Genomic DNA, 21588 nt, shown 5'->3' with positions numbered 1-21588 from the left:
CCTTTATCCTCTCTATCCTCTAACCCTGACCCTTTATCCTCTCTATCCTCTAACCATGACCCTTTATCCTCTAACCATGACCCTTTATACTCTCTATCCTCTAACCCTGACCCTTTATCCTCTCTATCCTCTAACCATGATCCTCTATCCTCCAACTAACCATGACCCTTTATCCTCTCTATCCTCTAACCCTGACCCTTTATCCTCTCTATCCTCTAACCCTGAGCCTTTATCCTCTCTATCCTCTAACCATGACCCTTTATCCTCTAACCATGACCCTTTATACTCTCTATCCTCTAACCCTGACCCTTTATCCTCTCTATCCTCTAACCCTGACCCTTTATCCTCCAACTAACCATGACCCTTTATCCTCTCTATCCTCTAACCCTGACCCTTTATCCTCTCTATCCTCTAACCCTGACCCTTTATCCTCTCTATCCCCTAACCATGACCCTTTATCCTCTCTATCCTCTAACCATGACCCTTTATCCTCTCTATCCTCTAACCATGACCCTTTATCCTCTCTTTCCTCTAACCATGACCCTTTATACTATCTATCCTCTAACCATGACCCTTTATCCTCTCTATCCTCTAACCATGACCCTTTATACTATCTATCCTCTAACCATGACCCTTTATCCTCTCTATCCTCTAACCATGACCCTTTATCCTCTCTATCCTCTAACCATGACCTTTTATCCTCTCTATCCTCTAACCATGACCCTTTATCCTCTAACCATGACCCTTTATCCTCTCTATCCTCTAACCATGACCCTTTATCCTCTCTATCCTCTAACCCTGACCCTTTATCCTCTCTATCCTCTAACCCTGACCCTTTATCCTCTCTATCCCCTAACCATGACCCTTTATCCTCTCTATCCCCTAACCCTGACCATCCAACCATGACCCTTTATCCTCTCTATCCTCTAACCCTGACGCTTTATCCTCTCTATCCTCTAACCCTGACCCTTTATCCTCTCTATCCTCTAACCCTGACCCTTTATCCTCTCTATCCTCTAACCCTGACCCTTTATCCTCTCTATCCTCTAACCCTGACGCTTTATCCTCTCTATCCTCTAACCCTGACCCTTTATCCTCTCTATCCTCTAACCCTGACCCTTTATCCTCTCTATCCTCTAACCATGACCCTTTATCCTCTCTATCCCCTAACCATGACCTTTTATCCTCTCTATCCTCTAACCATGACCCTTTATCCTCTCTATCCTCTAACCCTGACCCTTTATCCTCTCTATCCCCTAACCATGACCCTTTATCCTCTCTATCCCCTAACCATGACCTTTTATCCTCTCTATCCTCTAACCATGACCTTTTATCCTCTCTATCCTCTAACCATGACCCTTTATCCTCTCTTTCCTCTAACCATGACACTTTATCCTCTCTATCCTCTAACCATGACCCTTTATACTATCTATCCTCTAACCATGACCCTTTATACTATCTATCCTCTAACCATGACCCTTTATACTATCTATCCTCTAACCATGACCCTTTATACTATCTATCCTCTAACCCTGACCCTTTATACTATCTATCCTCTAACCCTGACCCTTTATACTATCTATCCTCTAACCCTGACCCTTTATACTATCTATCCTCTAACCCTGACCCTTTATACTATCTATCCTCTAACCATGACCCTTTATCCTCTCTATCCTCTAACCATGACCCTTTATCCTCTCTTTCCTCTAACCATGACACTTTATCCTCTCTATCCTCTAACCATGACCCTTTATACTATCTATCCTCTAACCATGACCCTTTATACTATCTATCCTCTAACCCTGACCCTTTATACTATCTATCCTCTAACCCTGACCCTTTATACTATCTATCCTCTAACCCTGACCCTTTATACTATCTATCCTCTAACCATGACCCTTTATCCTCTCTATCCTCTAACCATGACCCTTTATACTATCTATCCTCTAACCATGACCCTTTATACTCTCTATCCTCTAACCATGACCCTTTATCCTCTCTATCCTCTAACCATGACCCTTTATCCTCTCTATCCTCTAACCCTGACCCTTTATCCTCTCTATCCTCTAACCATGACCTTTTATCCTCTCTATCCTCTAACCATGACCCTTTATCCTCTAACCATGACCCTTTATCCTCTCTATCCTCTAACCCTGAGCCTTTATCCACTCTATCCCCTAACCATGACCCTTTATCCTCTCTATCCTCTAACCCTGACCCTTTATCCTCTCTATCATCTAACCATGACCCTTTATCCTCTCTATCCTCTAACCCGGACCCTTTATCCTCTAACCATGACCCTTTATACTCTCTATCCTCTAACCCTGACCCTTTATCCTCTCTATCCTCTAACCCTGACCCTTTATCCTCTAACCATGACCCTTTATCCTCTCTATCCTCTAACCCGGACCCTTTATCCTCTCTATCCTCTAACCCGGACCCTTTATCCTCTCTATCTTCTAACCCTGACCCTTTATCCTCCAACTAACCATGACCCTTTATCCTCTCTATCCTCTAACCCTGACCCTTTATCCTCTCTATCCTCTAACCCTGACCCTTTATCCTCTCTATCCCCTAACCATGACCCTTTATCCTCTCTATCCTCTAACCATGACCCTTTATCCTCTCTTTCCTCTAACCATGACCCTTTATCCTCTCTTTCCTCTAACCATGACCCTTTATCCTCTCTATCCTCTAACCATGACCCTTTATCCTCTCTATCCTCTAACCATGACCCTTTATCCTCTCTATCCTCTAACCCTGACCCTTTATCCTCTCTATCCTCTAACCCTGACCCTTTATCCTCTCTATCCTCTGACATTTTATCCTCTCTATCATCTAACCATGACCCTTTATCCTCTCTATCCTCTAACCCGGACCCTTTATCCTCTAACCTGGACCCTTTATCCTCTCTAATCTCTAACCATGACCCTTTATCCTCTCTATCCTCTGACCCTTTATCCTCTCTATCATCTAACCATGACCCTTTATCCTCTCTATCCTCTAACCCGGACCCTTTATCCTCTAACCATGACCCTTTATCCTCTCTATCCTCTAACCCGGACCCTTTATCCTCTCTATCCTCTAACCCTGACGCTTTATCCTCTCTATCCTCTAACCCTGACGCTTTATCCTCTCTATCCTCTAACCCTGACGCTTTATCCTCTCTATCCTCTAACCCTGACCCTTTATGCTCTCTATCCTCTAACCCTGACGCTTTATCCTCTCTATCCTCTAACCCTGACGCTTTATCCTCTCTATCCTCTAACCCTGACGCTTTATCCTCTCTATCCTCTAACCCTGACGCTTTATCCTCTCTATCCTCTAACCCTGACCCTTTATCCTCTCTATCCTCTAACCCTGACGCTTTATCCTCTCTATCCTCTAACCCTGACGCTTTATCCTCTCTATCCTCTAACCCTGACGCTTTATCCTCTCTATCCTCTAACCCTGACGCTTTATCCTCTATCCTCTAACCCTGACGCTTTATCCTCTCTATCCTCTAACCCTGACGCTTTATCCTCTCTATCCTCTAACCCTGACGCTTTATCCTCTCTATCCTCTAACCCTGACGCTTTATCCTCTCGATCCTCTAACCCTGACGCTTTATCCTCTCTATCCTCTAACCCTGAAGCTTTATCCTCTTTATCCTCTAACCCTGACGCTTTATCCTCTCTATCCTCTAACCCTGACGCTTTATCCTCTCTATCCTCTAACCCTGACGCTTTATCCTCTCTATCCTCTAACCCTAACGCTTTATCCTCTCTATCCTCTAACCCTGACCCTTTATCCTCTCTATCCTCTAACCCTGAAGCTTTATCCTCTTTATCCTCTTTATCCTCTAACCCTGACGCTTTATCCTCTCTATCCTCTAACCCTGACGCTTTATCCTCTCTATCCTCTAACCCTGACGCTTTATCCTCTCTATCCTCTAACCCTGACGCTTTATCCTCTCTATCCTCTAACCCTGACCCTTTATCCTCTAACCATGACCCTTTATCCTCTAACCATGACCCTTTATCCTCTCTATCCTCTAACCCGGACCCTTTATCCTCTCTATCATCTAACCATGACCCTTTATCCTCTCTATCCCCTAACCCGGACCCTTTATCCTCTAACCATGACCCTTTATCCTCTCGATCCTCTAACCCGGACCCTTTATCCTCTCTATCATCTAACCCTGACCCTTTATCCTCTCTATCTTCTAACCATGATCCTCTATCCTCCAACTAACCATGACCCTTTATCCTCTCTATCCTCTAACCATGAACGTGTATCCTCTCTATCCTCTAACCCTGACCCTTTATCCTCTCTATCATCTAACCATGACGCTTTATCCTCTCTATCCTCTAACCCGGACCCTTTATCCTCTAACCATGACCCTTTATCCTCTCTTTCCTCTAACCATGACCCTTTATCCTCTCTATCCTCTAACCATGACCCTTTATCCTCTCTATCCTCTAACCCTGACCCTTTATCCTCTCTATCCTCTAACCCTGACCCTTTATCCTCTCTATCCTCTGACATTTTATCCTCTCTATCATCTAACCATGACCCTTTATCCTCTCTATCCTCTAACCCGGACCCTTTATCCTCTAACCTGGACCCTTTATCCTCTCTAATCTCTAACCATGACCCTTTATCCTCTCTATCCTCTGACCCTTTATCCTCTCTATCAACCATCCCTTTATCCTCTCTATCCTCAACCCGACCCTTTATCCTCTAACCATGACCCTTTATCCTCTCTAACCCGGACCCTTTATCCTCTCTATCCTCTAACCCTGACGCTTTATCCTCTCTATCCTCTAACCCTGACGCTTTATCCTCTCTATCCTCTAACCCTGACCCTTTATGCTCTCTATCCTCTAACCCTGACGCTTTATCCTCTCTATCCTCTAACCCTGACGCTTTATCCTCTCTATCCTCTAACCCTGACGCTTTATCCTCTCTATCCTCTAACCCTGACCCTTTATCCTCTCTATCCTCTAACCCTGACGCTTTATCCTCTCTATCCTCTAACCCTGACGCTTTATCCTCTCTATCCTCTAACCCTGACGCTTTATCCTCTCTATCCTCTAACCCTGACGCTTTATCCTCTCTATCCTCTAACCCTGACGCTTTATCCTCTCTATCCTCTAACCCTGACGCTTTATCCTCTCTATCCTCTAACCCTGACGCTTTATCCTCTCTATCCTCTAACCCTGACGCTTTATCCTCTCTATCCTCTAACCCTGACGCTTTATCCTCTCTATCCTCTAACCCTGACCCTTTATCCTCTCTATCCTCTAACCCTGAAGCTTTATCCTCTTTATCCTCTCTATCCTCTAACCATGACTCTTTATCCTCTCTATCCTCTAACCCTGAACTTTTATCCTCTCTATCCTCTAACCCTGAAGCTTTATCCTCTTTATCCTCTCTATCCTCTAACCATGACCCTTTATACTATCTATCCTCTAACCATGAACTTTTATCCTCTCTATCCTCTAACCCTGACGCTTTATCCTCTCTATCCTCTAACCCTGACGCTTTATCCTCTCTATCCTCTAACCCTGACGCTTTATCCTCTCTATCCTCTAACCATGACTCTTTATCCTCTCTATCCTCTAACCATGACCCTTTATCCTCTCTATCCACTAACCCTGATGCTTTATCCTCTCTATCCTCTAACCCTGACCCTTTATCCTCTAACCATGACCCTTTATCCTCTAACCATGACCCTTTATCCTCTCTATCCTCTAACCCGGACCCTTTATCCTCTCTATCATCTAACCATGACCCTTTATCCTCTCTATCCCCTAACCCGGACCCTTTATCCTCTAACCATGACCCTTTATCCTCTCGATCCTCTAACCCGGACCCTTTATCCTCTCTATCATCTAACCATGACCCTTTATCCTCTCTATCCTCTAACCCGGACCCTTTATCCTCTAACCATGATCCTCTATCCTCCAACTAACCATGACCCTTTATCCTCTCTATCCTCTAACCATGAACGTGTATCCTCTCTATCCTCTAACCCTGACCCTTTATCCTCTCTATCATCTAACCATGACGCTTTATCCTCTCTATCCTCTAACCCGGACCCTTTATCCTCTAACCATGACCCTTTATCCTCTCTATCCTCTAACCCGAACCCTTTATCCTCTCTATCATCTAACCATGACCCTTTATCCTCTCTATCCTCTAACCCGGACCCTTTATCCTCTAACCATGACCCTTTATCCTCTCTATCCTCTAACCCTGACCTTTTATCCTCTCTCATCTAACCCTGACCCTTTATCCTCTCTATCTTCTAACCATGATCCTCTATCCTCCAACTAACCATGACCCTTTATCCTCTCTATCACCTGACCCTGACCCTTTATCCTCTCTATCACCTGACCCTGACCCTTTGTCCTCTCTATCCTCTAACCATGACCCTTTATCCTCTCTATTCTCTAACCCTGACGCTTTATCCTCTCTATCCTCTAACCCTGACGCTTTATCCTCTCTATCCTCTAACCCTGACGCTTTATCCTCTCTATCCTCTAACCCTGACGCTTTATCCTCTCGATCCTCTAACCCTGACGCTTTATCCTCTCTATCCTCTAACCCTGAAGCTTTATCCTCTTTATCCTCTAACCCTGACGCTTTATCCTCTCTATCCTCTAACCCTGACGCTTTATCCTCTCTATCCTCTAACCCTGACGCTTTATCCTCTCTATCCTCTAACCCTGACGCTTTATCCTCTCTATCCTCTAACCCTGACCCTTTATCCTCTCTATCCTCTAACCCTGAAGCTTTATCCTCTTTATCCTCTCTATCCTCTAACCATGAACTTTTATCCTCTCTATCCTCTAACCCTGACGCTTTATCCTCTAACCCTGACGCTTTATCCTCTCTATCCTCTAACCCTGACGCTTTATCCTCTCTATCCACTAACCCTGATGCTTTATCCTCTCTATCCTCTAACCCTGACCCTTTATCCTCTAACCATGACCCTTTATCCTCTAACCATGACCCTTTATCCTCTCTATCCTCTAACCCGGACCCTTTATCCTCTCTATCATCTAACCATGACCCTTTATCCTCTCTATCCCCTAACCCGGACCCTTTATCCTCTAACCATGACCCTTTATCCTCTCGATCCTCTAACCCGGACCCTTTATCCTCTCTATCATCTAACCATGACCCTTTATCCTCTCTATCCTCTAACCCGGACCCTTTATCCTCTAACCATGATCCTCTATCCTCCAACTAACCATGACCCTTTATCCTCTCTATCCTCTAACCATGAACATGTATCCTCTCTATCCTCTAACCCTGACCCTTTATCCTCTCTATCATCTAACCATGACGCTTTATCCTCTCTATCCTCTAACCCGGACCCTTTATCCTCTAACCATGACCCTTTATCCTCTCTATCCTCTAACCCGGACCCTTTATCCTCTCTATCATCTAACCATGACCCTTTATCCTCTCTATCCTCTAACCCGGACCCTTTATCCTCTAACCATGACCCTTTATCCTCTCTATCCTCTAACCCTGACCTTTTATCCTCTCTCATCTAACCCTGACCCTTTATCCTCTCTATCTTCTAACCATGATCCTCTATCCTCCAACTAACCATGACCCTTTATCCTCTCTATCACCTGACCATGACCCTTTATCCTCTCTATCACCTGACCCTGACCCTTTGTCCTCTCTATCCTCTAACCATGACCCTTTATCCTCTCTATTCTCTAACCCTGATGCTTTATCCTCTCTATCCCCTAACCATGACCCTTTATCCTCTCTATCCTCTAACCATGACCCTTTATCCTCTCTATCCTCTAACCCTGACTCTTTATCATCTCTATCCTCTAACCATGACCCTTTATCCGCTCTATCCTCTGACCCTTTATCCTCTCTATCATCTAACCATGACTCTTTATCCCCTCTATCCTCTAACCCTGACCCTTTATCCTCTCTATCCTCTAACCATGACCCTTTATCCTCTCTATCCTCTGACCCTGACCCTTTCTCCTCTCTATCCTCTAACCCTGACCCTTTGTCCTCTCTATCCTCTAACCATGACCCTTTATCCGCTCTATCCTCTGACCCTTTATCCTCTCTATCACCTAACCCTGACCCTTTATCCTCTCTATCCTCTAACCCTGACCCTTTATCCTCTCTATCCTCTAACCCGGACCCTTTATCCTCTAACCATGACCCTTTATAATCTCTATCCTCTAACCCGGACCCTTTATCCTCTCTATCCTCTGACCCTTTATCCTCTCTATCATCTAACCGTGACCCTTTATCCTCTCTATCCTCTAACCCGGACCCTTTATCCTCTAACCATGACCCTTTATCCTCTCGATCCTCTAACCCGGACCCTTTATCCACTCTATCATCTAACCATGACCCTTTATCCTCTCTATCCTCTAACCCGGACCCTTTATCCTCTAACCATGACCCTTTATCCTCTCTATCCTCTAACCCTGACCCTTTATCCTCTCTCATCTAACCCTGACCCTTTATCCTCTCTATCTTCTAACCACGATCCTCTATCGTCCAACTAACCATGAACCTTTATCCTCTCTATCCTCTAACCCTGACCCTTTATCCTCAATATCCTCTAACCCTGACCCTTTATCCTCTCTATCCCCTAACCATGACCCTTTATCCTCTCTATCCTCTAAACATGACCCTTTATCCTCTAACCATGACCCTTTATCCTCTCTATCCTCTAACCCTGACCCTTTATCATCTCTATCCTCTAACCCTGACCCTTTATCATCTCTATCCTCTAACCCTGACCCTTTATCCTCTCTATCCTCTAACCCTTTATCCTCACTATCTTCTAACCATGATCCTCTATCCTCCAACTAACCATGACCCTTTATCCTCTCTATCTTCTAACCCTGACCCTTTATCCTCTCTATCCTCTAACCCTGACCCTTTATCCTCTCTATCCTCTAACCCGGACCCTTTATCCTCTAACCATGACCCTTTATCCTCTCGATCCTCTAACCCGGACCCTTTATCCACTCTATCATCTAACCATGACCCTTTATCCTCTCTATCCTCTAACCCGGACCCTTTATCCTCTCTATCCTCTGACCCTTTATCCTCTCTATCATCTAACCATGACCCTTTATCCTCTCTATCCTCTAATCCGGACCCTTTATCCTCTAACCATGACCCTTTATCCTCTCGATCCTCTAACCCGGACCCTTTATCCACTCTATCATCTAACCATGACCCTTTATCCTCTCTATCCTCTAACCCGGACCCTTTATCCTCTAACCATGACCCTTTATCCTCTCTCATCTAACCCTGACCCTTTATCCTCTCTATCTTCTAACCACGATCCTCTATCGTCCAACTAACCATGAACCTTTATCCTCTCTATCCTCTAACCCTGACCCTTTATCCTCTCTATCCCCTAACCATGACCCTTTATCCTCTCTATCCTCTAACCATGACCCTTTATCCTCTAACCATGACCCTTTATCCTCTCTATCCTCTAACCATGACCCTTTATCCTCTCTATCCTCTAACCCTGACCCTTTATCCTCTCTATCCTCTAACCCTTTATCCTCACTATCTTCTAACCATGATCCTCTATCCTCCAACTAACCATGACCCTTTATCCTCTCTATCTTCTAACCCTGACCCTTTATCCTCTCTATCCTCTAACCCTGACCCTTTACCCTCTCTATCCTCTAACCCTGACCCTTTATCCTCTCTATCATCTAACCCTGACCCTTTATCCTCTCTATCATCTAACCCTGACCCTTTATCCTCTCTATCATCTAACCCTGACCCTTTATCCTCTCTATCATCTAACCCTGACCCTTTATCCTCTCTATCCTCTAACCCGGACCCTTTATCCTCTCTATCATCTAACCATGACCCTTTATCCTCTCTATCCTCTAACCCAGACTCTTTATCCTCTCTCATCTAACCCTGACCCTTTATCCTCTCTATCTTCTAACCACGATCCTCTATCGTCCAACTAACCATGAACCTTTATCCTCTCTATCCTCTAACCCGGACCCTTTATCCTCTCTATCCTCTAACCCTGACCCTTTATCCTCTCTATCCTCTAACCCTGACCCTTTATCCCCCCTTCCTCTAACCATGACCCTTTATCCTCTCTATCCTCTAACCATGACCCTTTATCCTCTCTATCTTCTAACCATGACCCTTTATCCTCTCTATCCTCTAACCATGAACGTGTATCCTCTCTATCACCTAACCCTGACCCTTTATCATCTCTATCACCTAACCCTGACCCTTTGTCCACTCTATCCTCTAACCATGACCCTTTATCCTCTAACCCTGACCCTTTATCCTCTCTATCCTCTAACCCTGACCCTTTATCCTCTCTATCCTCTAACCCTGACCCTTTATCCTCTCTATCCTCTAACCCTGACCCTTTATCATCTCTATCCTCTAACCATGACCCTTTATCCTCTCTATCCTCTGACCCTTTATCCTCTCTATCCTCTAACCCTGACCCTTTCTCCTCTCTATTCTCTAACCCTGACCCTTTATCCTCTCTATCCTCTAACCATGACCCTTTATCGGCTCTATCCTCTGACCCTTTATCCTCTCTATCACCTAACCCTGACCCTTTATCCTCTCTATCCTCTAACCCTGACCCTTTATCCTCTCTATCCTCTAACCATGACCCTTTATCCTCTCTATCCTCTGACCCTTTATCCCCTCTATCCTCTAACCCTGAAGCTTTATCCTCTCTATCCTCTAACCCTGACGCTTTATCCTCTCTATCCTCTAACCCTGACGCTTTATCCTCTCTATCCTCTAACCCTGACCCTTTATCCTCTCTATCCTCTAACCCTGACGCTTTATCCTCTCTATCCTCTAACCCTGATGCTTTATCCTCTCTATCCTCTAACCCTGACGCTTTATCCTCTCTATCCTCTAACCCTGACCATTTATCCTCTCTATCCTCTAACCCTGAAGCTTTATCCTCTTTATCCTCTAACCCTGACGCTTTATCCTCTCTATCCTCTAACCCTGACGCTTTATCCTCTCTATCCTCTAACCCTGACGCTTTATCCTCTCTATCCTCTAACCCTGACGCTTTATCCTCGCTATCCTCTAACCCTGACCCTTTATCCTCTAACCCTGAAGCTTTATCCTCTCTATCCTCTAACCATGAACCTTTATCCTCTCTATCCTCTAACCATGACCCTTTATCCTCTCTATCCTCTGACCCTTTATTCTCTCTATCCTCTAACCCTGACCCTTTATCCTCTCTATCCTCTAACCCTGACGCTTTATCCTCTCTATCCTCTAACCCTGACGCTTTATCCTCTCTATCCTCTAACCCTGATGCTTTATCCTCTCTATCCTCTAACCCTGACGCTTTATCCTCTCTATCCTCTAACCCTGACGCTTTATCCTCTCTATCCTCTAACCCTGACGCTTTATCCTCTCTATCCTCTAACCCTGACGCTTTATCCTCTCTATCCTCTAACCCTGACGCTTTATCCTCTCTATCCTCTAACCCTGACGCTTTATCCTCTCTATCCTCTAACCCTGACGCTTTATCCTCTCGATCCTCTAACCCTGACGCTTTATCCTCTCTATCCTCTAACCCTGACGCTTTATCCTCTCTATCCTCTAACCCTGACGCTTTATCCTCTCTATCCTCTAACCCTTTACCCTTTATCCTCTCTATCCTCTAACCCTGAAGCTTTATCCTCTTTATCCTCTAACCCTGACGCTTTATCCTCTCTATCCTCTAACCCTGACGCTTTATCCTCTCTATCCTCTAACCCTGACGCTTTATCCTCTCTATCCTCTAACCATGACGCTTTATCCTCTCTATCCTCTAACCCTGACGCTTTATCCTCTCTATCCTCTAACCCTGACCCTTTATCCTCTCTATCCTCTAACCCTGACGCTTTATCCTCTCTATCCTCTAACCCTGACGCTTTATCCTCTTTATCCTCTAACCCTGACGCTTTATCCTCTCTATCCTCTAACCCTGACGCTTTATCCTCTCTATCCTCTAACCCTGACGCTTTATCCTCTCTATCCTCTAACCCTGACGCTTTATCCTCTCTATCCTCTAACCCTGACGCTTTATCCTCTCTATCCTCTAACCCTGACCCTTTATCCTCTCTATCCTCTAACCCTGACGCTTTATCCTCTCTATCCTCTAACCCTGATGCTTTATCCTCTCTATCCTCTAACCCTGACGCTTTATCCTCTTGATCCTCTAACCCTGACGCTTTATCCTCTCTATCCTCTAACCCTGACGCTTTATCCTCTCTATCCTCTAACCCTTACCCTTTATCCTCTCTATCCTCTAACCCTGAAGCTTTATCCTCTTTATCCTCTAACCCTGACGCTTTATCCTCTCTATCCTCTAACCCTGACACTTTATCCTCTCTATCCTCTAACCCTGACGCTTTATCCTCTCTATCCTCTAACCCTGACCCTTTATCCTCTCTATCCTCTAACCCTGAAGCTTTATCCTCTCTATCCTCTAACCATGACTCTTTATCCTCTCTATCCTCTAACCATGAACTTTTATCCTCTCTATCCTCTAACCCTGACGCTTTATCCTCTCTATCCTCTAACCCTGACGCTTTATCCTCTCTATCCTCTAACCCTGACGCTTTATCCTCTCTATCCTCTAACCCTGACCCTTTATCCTCTCTATCCTCTAACCCTGACGCTTTATCCTCTCTATCCTCTAACCCTGATGCTTTATCCTCTCTATCCTCTAACCCTGACGCTTTATCCTCTTGATCCTCTAACCCTGACGCTTTATCCTCTCTATCCTCTAACCCTGACGCTTTATCCTCTCTATCCTCTAACCCTGACGCTTTATCCTCTCTATCCTCTAACCCTTACCCTTTATCCTCTCTATCCTCTAACCCTGAAGCTTTATCCTCTTTATCCTCTCTATCCTCTAACCATGAACTTTTATCCTCTCTATCCTCTAACCATGACTCTTTATCCTCTCTATCTAGTTAACCATGACCGTATCAACCAAAATATGTCTATGTGCCCTTGAGCAAGACAGTTAACCCTACTTTTCTCCAGGGATACTGTACTACTATGGCTGACTCTGTAAAACAACACATTTCACTGTAACGTGAAATCCGTACAAACGAGGCTGCAAAGAAAACTAATGGGACTGTAGCGACTGTGTTGACTTCAAAAGCGTTGATCGACATGGTAATTGCTCCATAGTATTGGAAAAAAGTTGAGAAAACGGACCCTCCGTTACATCGTGACGTGTCATGCCATAACGTACAGCACGCATAAAGCAACTATTTCTGTCTTACAATCTCTCTCCACCAGGTGTAGCACTTCTCTCATCGTTTAAAAACAAGAAATTGACATTGACGGGGGTAAGGGGGGGAATTATTATTTTTTTTGCTTTATTTTTACCCCTTTTTCTCCCCAATTTCGTGGTATCCAATTGTTGTAGTAGCTACTATCTTGTCTCATCGCTACAACTCCCGTACGGGCTCGGGAGAGACGAAGGTTGAAAGTCATGCGTCCTCCGATACACAACCCAACCTAGCCGCACTGCTTCTTAACACAGCGCGTATCCAACCCGGAAGCCAGCCGCACCAATGTGTCGGAGGAAACACCGTGCACCTGGCAACCTTGGCTAGCGCGCACTGCACCCGGCCCGCCACAGGAGTCGCTGGTGCGCGATGAGACAAGGACATCCCTACCGACCAAGCCCTCCCTAACCCGGACGACGCTAGGCCAATTGTGCGTAGCCCCACGGACCTCCCGGTCGCGGCCGGTTACGACAGAGCCTGGGCGCGAACCCAGGGACTCTGATGGCACAGCTGGCGCTGCAGTACAGCCCCCTTAACCACCGCACCACCCGGGAGGCCTCCTAGCCATTTTCTGCGTCACCTCTGCAAACGATCATGACTCTCAAAAGCCACTGTTTACTTCTGAAGATCACTTTAGCACCGCCCTAAAAAACCCATTCAAATTCAAAAACCTTCAAATAGGTATGTAATGACACATTATACAAACTCTTTATAGTGTTTTATTTACATTTTAGAGGCGATAAGGTGATAGGTTGGACAGATCGAGTGAAAAAAATCTGTTTCCCCACATGACATCTCCTTCTCACTATCACACATTAGTTTCGCTTCCCCACCCGCCATTTTGAAAAGACCTGACAGAGCTCATTGTCTTCTTGAGTCATGCAGAAACGGGCAGCGTGATGGTCTCGTCATGGATTTTGTTGGAAAGGGGAAAAATTGTGCTTGATCTGAAGTATTACGTTTTTGGGGCGCTAAAATAAGGTCAAATGTACAGACCAAGGCAATGTACAAGAGGGAGTTAGTTTCCGTTACCTATCCAGTGTATGGGACAATAAAACATGTTTTATGTTTTATTAACCCTCTCTATACTCTAGCTAACCATGACCCAACACCAGTCTATCAATTCTCTTTACATGACACAACACATCTAAATGTTCTGTATTTCTCCACATGGCTAAGCCTTCCTTGTTACTGACTGACTCCATATGGTTCTGTTCTAAACCCTTTGACCTGTGTTCGCTGATTGGTTGAGCAAATGGCTAACACGCTAGCAGACTGCAGAGGACTGAAACATTGCTCTTTCTTCCCACTTACCAATGGAACAGCAGATTAGATTGTGTGTGTGTCTCACCCTCCCAGGCCTGTGTGTGTGTGTGTGTGTGTGTCTGTGTGTGTGTGAGTGTCTCACCCTCCCAGACCTGTGTGCGTGCGTGTCTCACCCTCCCAGGCCTGTGTGTGTGTGTCTCACCCTCCCAGGCCCCTATGTGTGTGTCTCTCTGTGTGTGTGTGTGTGTGTGTGTGTGTGTGTGTGTGTGAGTGTCTCACCCTCCCAGGCCTGTGTGTGCGTGTCTCACCCTCCCAGGCCCCTGTGTGTGTGTGTGTGTGTCTGTGTGTGTGTGTGTGTGTGTGTGTGTGCGTGTCTCACCCTCCCAGGCCCCTATGTGTGTGTGTGAGTGTGTGTCTGTGTGTGTGTGTGTGTGTGCGTGTCTCACCCTCCCAGGCCCCTATGTGTGTGTGTGAGTGTGTGTCTGTGTGTGTGTGTGTGTGTGCGTGTCTCACCCTCCCAGGCCCCTGTGTGTGTGTGTGTGTGTGTGTGTGTCTGTGTGTGTGTGTGTGTGTGTGTGCGTGTCTCACCCTCCCAGGCCCCTCCCTGTGTGTGTGTGTGTGTGTGTGTGTGTGCGTGTCTCACCCTCCCAGGCCCCTGTGTGTGTGTGTGTGTGTGTGTGTGTGTGTCTCACCCTCCCAGGCCTGTTCAGAGCGGTCGGGGGTGTTGCAGTAGCCATAAGCCTCAGTGATGGGGTCTGGATCAGGATCCTCTGTGGGAGGGACAGGGATCACTCTCTTCCTGCTCTTCCCCTGGCCCTGAACTTGACCCTGATCCTGGGGGGGGCGCTCCTCACCCATGGGCGTAGTGGGGATTAGGTGCACTGCAGGTAGAGGAGAAGGGGGGGGAGGGGGGGTCAATTCCTCAATGTTCAAGAGATTGTCAGGAAGAGAGAGACTGAATGAAAGAGCAGAGGAGGGATTGAGGGAGAGAGAGAGCGAGAGAGAGAGAAGTATAGCGCGGGAGAGAGAGAGAGCGAGAGCGAGAGAGAGAGACAGAGAGAATGCGAGAGCGGGAGGAAAGTTAGCAAAGACAAAGCAGACCTAACCGTAGTAACAAACACCACTGACATCCATTGATCAAAGGACTCTCCTGTATAAAGGTCTATAACATCTATTAGCCTCAGCACAGTCTTAGGCCCTGCCTCCCCTCAGCCCAGTCTTATGCCCTGCCTCCCCTCAGCCCAGTCTTAGGCCCTGCCTCCCCTCAGCCCAGTCTTAGGCCCGGCCTCCCCTCAGCCCAGTCTTAGGCCTCCCCTCAGCCCAGTCTTAGGCCTCCCCTCAGCCCAGTCTTAGGCCTCCCCTCAGCCCAGTCTTAGGCCTCACCTCAGCCCAGTCTTAGGCCTCCCCTCAGCCCAGTCTTAGGCCCAGCCTCCCCTCAGCCCAGTCTTAGGCCCAGCCTCCCCTCAGCCCAGTCTTAGGCCCAGCCTCCCCTCAGCCCAGTCTTAGGCCCAGCCTCCCCTCAGCCCAGTCTTAGGCCCAGCCTCCCCTCAGCCCAGTCTTAGGCCCAGCCTCCCCTCAGCCCAGTCTTAGGCCCAACCTCAGCCCAGTCTTAGGCCCAACCTCAGCCCAGTCTTAGGCCCAACCTCAGCCCAGTCTTAGGCCCAACCTCAGCCCAGTCTTAGGCCCAACCTCAGCCCAGTCTTAGGCCCAACCTCAGCCCAGTCTTAGGCCCAACCTCAGCCCAGTCTTAGGCCCAACCTCAGCCCAGTCTTAGGCCCAACCTCTGCCTAGTCTTAGGCCCAGCCTCAGCCCAGTCTTAGGCCCAGCCTCCCCTCAGCCCTAGCCCCAGCCCAGCCTTAGCCCAGCCTCCCCTCAGCCCTAGCCAAGCCTACCCTCAGCCCAGCCCCCCCAGCCCATTGACATGTGAACAGCAGCAGAACCCTGTACAGAACCCCTAACCACTACCACAGGGTTGCCTTGACAACCATTAACCTGTGAACCCTGGGCCAGGCGGCCCAATGGGGAGAGCGGTGTGGGAACCACTGCAGTTCCATTCAGAAATGCAGGATCCTGGGAATACACACACACACACACACACACACTTACCTCAGAAACCCTGGTTGTCCTGAAGCCGGGCAGTGGAGTAGGTAAATATTACCTCACTTTGCAAATAGATAGAGAACAAGACGCTTTCTAATCATCAAGGAAAGAGGCCCTTTCATTCCTATAACAACCTTTAAATAATCTCTCCCCAACAGACACACACACACATACACTTATACAGGAACATAGAAACACACACATACACACAGGCTCACATAACTCTCACCCCCTCATAGTCAAGCACACACACAGAGTTTCACCAGCTCCCCCCTCCAAGCTCCAGCTGAAATCATAAAGTCAACAGTGTTGCTGGACAGAACTGCTGGGTGTTGGGGATGGCTGGGGAGGTAGGGGGTAGTGGTAGGAGGTCAAGGGTGGGAGGTAGGGAGTAAGGGTAGGAAGGTAGGGGTAGGAGGTTGGAAGGTATGGGTAGTAGGTAGGAAGGTAGGGAGTAGTGGGTAGGAATATATTGGTAGGAGTTAGGAAGGTAGGGGGTAGGAGGTAAGATTAGGAGGTAGGAAGGTAGGGAGTAGTGGGTAGGAGGTAGGGGGTAACGGTGGGAGATAGAGGGTAGGGCACTGGGTTGGACCTCGTTCAGACTTCCTGAACACAGCAGACAGAGAGAGCAGAGGGCTGGAGATAGACGTTGGAGGCAGGGTATTTCACTTCCTGTCATAAAATTGTTACATCATGTTTTCACTATCTTACTAACTAATAACTAACAGACTGTAGAAACACCACAGTTCTAGATCCAGCATTGGTCACACACCACCCTTAGATGATAAAGCTACGGTGGTAAAGTTCCATTGCTTATTCGATGTCTTTAAAAACAGACTACAGAGTTACTAGCCTAAATACAAACCACACTATCTTAAAGTGAGAGTATCCATATTAACCCACACTCCCCATGTGAGAGGTATTGATATGTTGAATGTACCGAGCTGTCTGGTTGAACTACTGGCACACAGCTCAGACACCCATGCATACCCCACAAGACATGCCACCAGAAGTCTCTTCAATGTCCCCAAGTCCAGAACAGACTATGGGAGGCGCACAGTACTACATAGAGCCATGACAACATGGAACTCTATTCCACATCAGGTAACTGATGCAAGCAGAAGAATCAGAGTTTAAAAAATAGTTAAAAGTACACCTTTGAAGCAACACAAACATAGGCACAGACACATGCATACAAACACGCGATAACATACACACTATACACACACGTACACATGGATTTTGTACTGTAGATATGTGGTTGTAGAGTAGGGGCCTGAGGGCACACACTTAAGGTATTGTGAATGTATTGTAATGTTTAATAAAATGTATAACTGCCTTCATTTTGCTGGATCGCAGAAACGGGAAAGACATTTGAAGGTACAAAAACAGTGTAACCATGACCAGGAAAACTTGACGTGTCAAATTATATAGCATACATAGAAATCCAATCCTCTGGTAAAACTCTTGGTCATAGATTGAGGTTAGAATGTTATATAGCAAAAGTTCACATCAGTCAGTTAACACCGGTCAGTTAGTATCAGTATAGATGGTCAGTTAGTATCAGTATAGATGGTGAGTTAGCATCAGTATAGATGGTGAGTTAGCATCAGTATAGATGGTGAGTTAGCATCAGTATAGATGGTGAGTTAGCATCAGTATAGATGGTGAGTTAGCATCAGTATAGACGGTGAGTTAGCATCAGTATAGACGGTGAGTTAGCATCAGTATAGACGGTGAGTTAGCATCAGTATAGACGGTGAGTTAGCATCAGTATAGACGGTGAGTTAGCATCAGTATAGACGGTGAGTTAGCATCAGTATAGACGGTGAGTTAGCATCAGTATAGACGGTGAGTTAGCATCAGTATAGACGGTGAGTTAGCATCAGTATAGACGGTGAGTTAGCATCAGTATAGACGGTGAGTTAGCATCAGTATAGACGGTGAGTTAGCATCAGTATAGACGGTGAGTTAGCATCAGTATAGACGGTGAGTTAGCATCAGTATAGACGGTGAGTTAGCATCAGTATAGACGGTGAGTTAGCATCAGTATAGACGGTGAGTTAGCATCAGTATAGACGGTGAGTTAGCATCAGTATAGACGGTGAGTTAGCATCAGTATAGACGGAGTTAGAGTTAGCATCATCAGTATAGACGGTGAGTTAGCATCAGTATAGACGGTGAGTTAGCATCAGTATAGACGGTGAGTTAGCATCAGTATAGACGGTGAGTTAGCATCAGTATAGACGGTGAGTTAGCATCAGTATAGACGGTGAGTTAGCATCAGTATAGACGGTGAGTTAGCATCAGTATAGACGGTGAGTTAGCATCAGTATAGACGGTGAGTTAGCATCAGTATAGATGGTGAGTTAGCATCAGTATAGATGGTGAGTTAGCATCAGTATAGACGGTGAGTTAGCATCAGTATAGACGGTGAGTTAGCATCAATATAGATGGTGAGTTAGCATCAGTATAGACGGTGAGTTAGCATCAGTATAGATGTCAGTTAGCATCAGTATAGACGGTGAGTTAGCATCAGTATAGATGGTGAGTTAGCATCAGTATAGATGGTGAGTTAGCATCAGTATAGACGGTGAGTTAGCATCAGTATAGATGGTGAGTTAGCATCAGTATAGACGGTGAGTTAGCATCAGTATAGATGTCAGTTAGCATCAGTATAGACTCACCGGTCAGTCAGCATCAGTATAGATTGTGAGTTAACATCAGTATAGACAGTCAGTTAACATCCGTATAGATGGTGAGTTAACATCAGTATAGATGGTGAGTTAGCATCAGTATAGATGGTGAGTTAGCATCAGTATAGATGGTGAGTTAGCATCAGTATAGATGGTGAGTTAGCATCAGTATAGATGGTGAGTTAGCATCAGTATAGATGGTGAGTTAGCATCAGTATAGACAGTCAGTTAACATCAGTATAGATGGTAAATTAGCATCAGTATAGATGGTGAGTTAGCATCAGTATAGATGGTGAGTTAGCATCAGTATAGACAGTCAGTTAACATCAGTATAGATGGTGAGTTAGCATCAGTATAGACAGTCAGTTAACATCAGTATAGATGGTAAATTAGCATCAGTATAGATGGTAAATTAGCATCAGATAGACGGACAGTTAACATCAGTATAGATGGTAAATTACATCAGTATAGCGGTCAGTTAATATCAGTATAGACAGTCAGTTAGCATCAGTATAGATGGTGAGTTAGCATCAGTATAGACAGTCAGTTAACATCAGTATAGAGGGTGAGTTAGCATCAGTATAGACAGTCAGTTAACATCAGTATAGATGGTGAGTTAGCATCAGTATAGACAGTCAGTTAACATCAGTATAGATGGTAAGTTAGCATCAGTATAGATGGTGAGTTAGCATCAGTATAGATGGTGAGTTAGCATCAGTATAGATGGTGAGTTAGCATCAGTATAGATGGTGAGTTAGCATCAGTATAGACAGTCAGTTAACATCAGTATAGATGGTAAATTAGCATCAGTATAGATGGTGAGTTAGCATCAGTATAGACAGTCAGTTAACATCAGTATAGATGGTAAATTAGCATCAGTATAGATGGTGAGTTAGCATCAGTATAGATGGTGAGTTAGCATCAGTATAGACAGTCAGTTAACATCAGTATAGATGGTAAATAGAGCATCAGTATAGATGGTGAGTTAGCATCAGTATAGATGGTGAGTTAGCATCAGTATAGACAGTCAGTTAACATCAGTATAGATGGTGAGTTAGCATCAGTATAGACAGTCAGTTAACATCAGTATAGATGGTAAATTAGCATCAGTATAGATGGTAAATTAGCATCAGATAGACGGACAGTTAACATCAGTATAGATGGTAAATTACATCAGTATAGCGGTCAGTTAATATCAGTATAGACAGTCAGTTAGCATCAGTATAGATGGTGAGTTAGCATCAGTATAGACAGTCAGTTAACATCAGTATAGAGGGTGAGTTAGCATCAGTATAGACAGTCAGTTAACATCAGTATAGATGGTGAGTTAGCATCAGTATAGACAGTCAGTTAACATCAGTATAGATGGTAAGTTAGCATCAGTATAGATGGTGAGTTAGCATCAGTATAGATGGTGAGTTAGCATCAGTATAGATGGTGAGTTAGCATCAGTATAGATGGTGAGTTAGCATCAGTATAGATGGTGAGTTAGCATCAGTATAGATGGTGAGTTAGCATCAGTATAGATGGTGAGTTAACATCAGTATAGATGGTGAGTTAACATCAGTATAGATGGTGAGTTAACATCAGTATAGATGGTGAGTTAGCATCAGTATAGACAGTCAGTTAACATCAGTATAGATGGTAAATAGAGCATCAGTATAGATGGTGAGTTAGCATCAGTATAGATGGTGAGTTAGCATCAGTATAGACGGTGAGTTAACATCAGTATAGATGGTGAGTTAGCATCAGTATAGACAGTCCGTTAACATCAGTATAGATAGTAAATTAGCATCAGTATAGATGGTAAATTAGCATCAGATAGACGGACAGTTAACATCAGTATAGATGGTAAATTACATCAGTATAGCGGTCAGTTAATATCAGTATAGACAGTCAGTTAGCATCAGTATAGACGGTGAGTTAGCATCAGTATAGACGGTCAGTTAACATCAGTATAGACGGTGAGTTAACATCAGTATAGACGGTGAGTTAACATCAGTATAGATGGTGAGTTAACATCAGTATAGATGGTGAGTTAACATCAGTATAGATGGTGAGTTAACATCAGTATAGATGGTGAGTTAACATCAGTATAGATGGTGAGTTAACATCAGTATAGATGGTGAGTTAACATCAGTATAGATGGTGAGTTAACATCAGTATAGATGGTGAGTTAACATCAGTATAGATGGTGAGTTAACATCAGTATAGATGGT

General features: G+C 45.2%; 1 protein-coding gene across 2 annotated transcripts in view; it reads right to left on the bottom strand.

Moving 5' to 3' along the window:
• Nucleotides 1-21588, bottom strand: part of LOC115126175 (2-phosphoxylose phosphatase 1-like) — a 61790-nt gene that overhangs the window by 16124 nt on the left and 24078 nt on the right. For both annotated transcript variants that reach the window (XM_065024319.1, XM_065024320.1), the window contains one exon: nucleotides 15266-15454. In XM_065024319.1, the coding sequence (XP_064880391.1) occupies nucleotides 15266-15454 (189 nt within the window). The remainder of the gene's footprint in view (nucleotides 1-15265; nucleotides 15455-21588) is intronic.

The sequence above is a fragment of the Oncorhynchus nerka genome, linkage group LG11 (assembly GCF_034236695.1).
Source record: "Oncorhynchus nerka isolate Pitt River linkage group LG11, Oner_Uvic_2.0, whole genome shotgun sequence".
Lineage (NCBI taxonomy): Eukaryota > Metazoa > Chordata > Actinopteri > Salmoniformes > Salmonidae > Oncorhynchus > Oncorhynchus nerka.
This window is presented reverse-complemented; position numbering and strand designations above follow the sequence as displayed.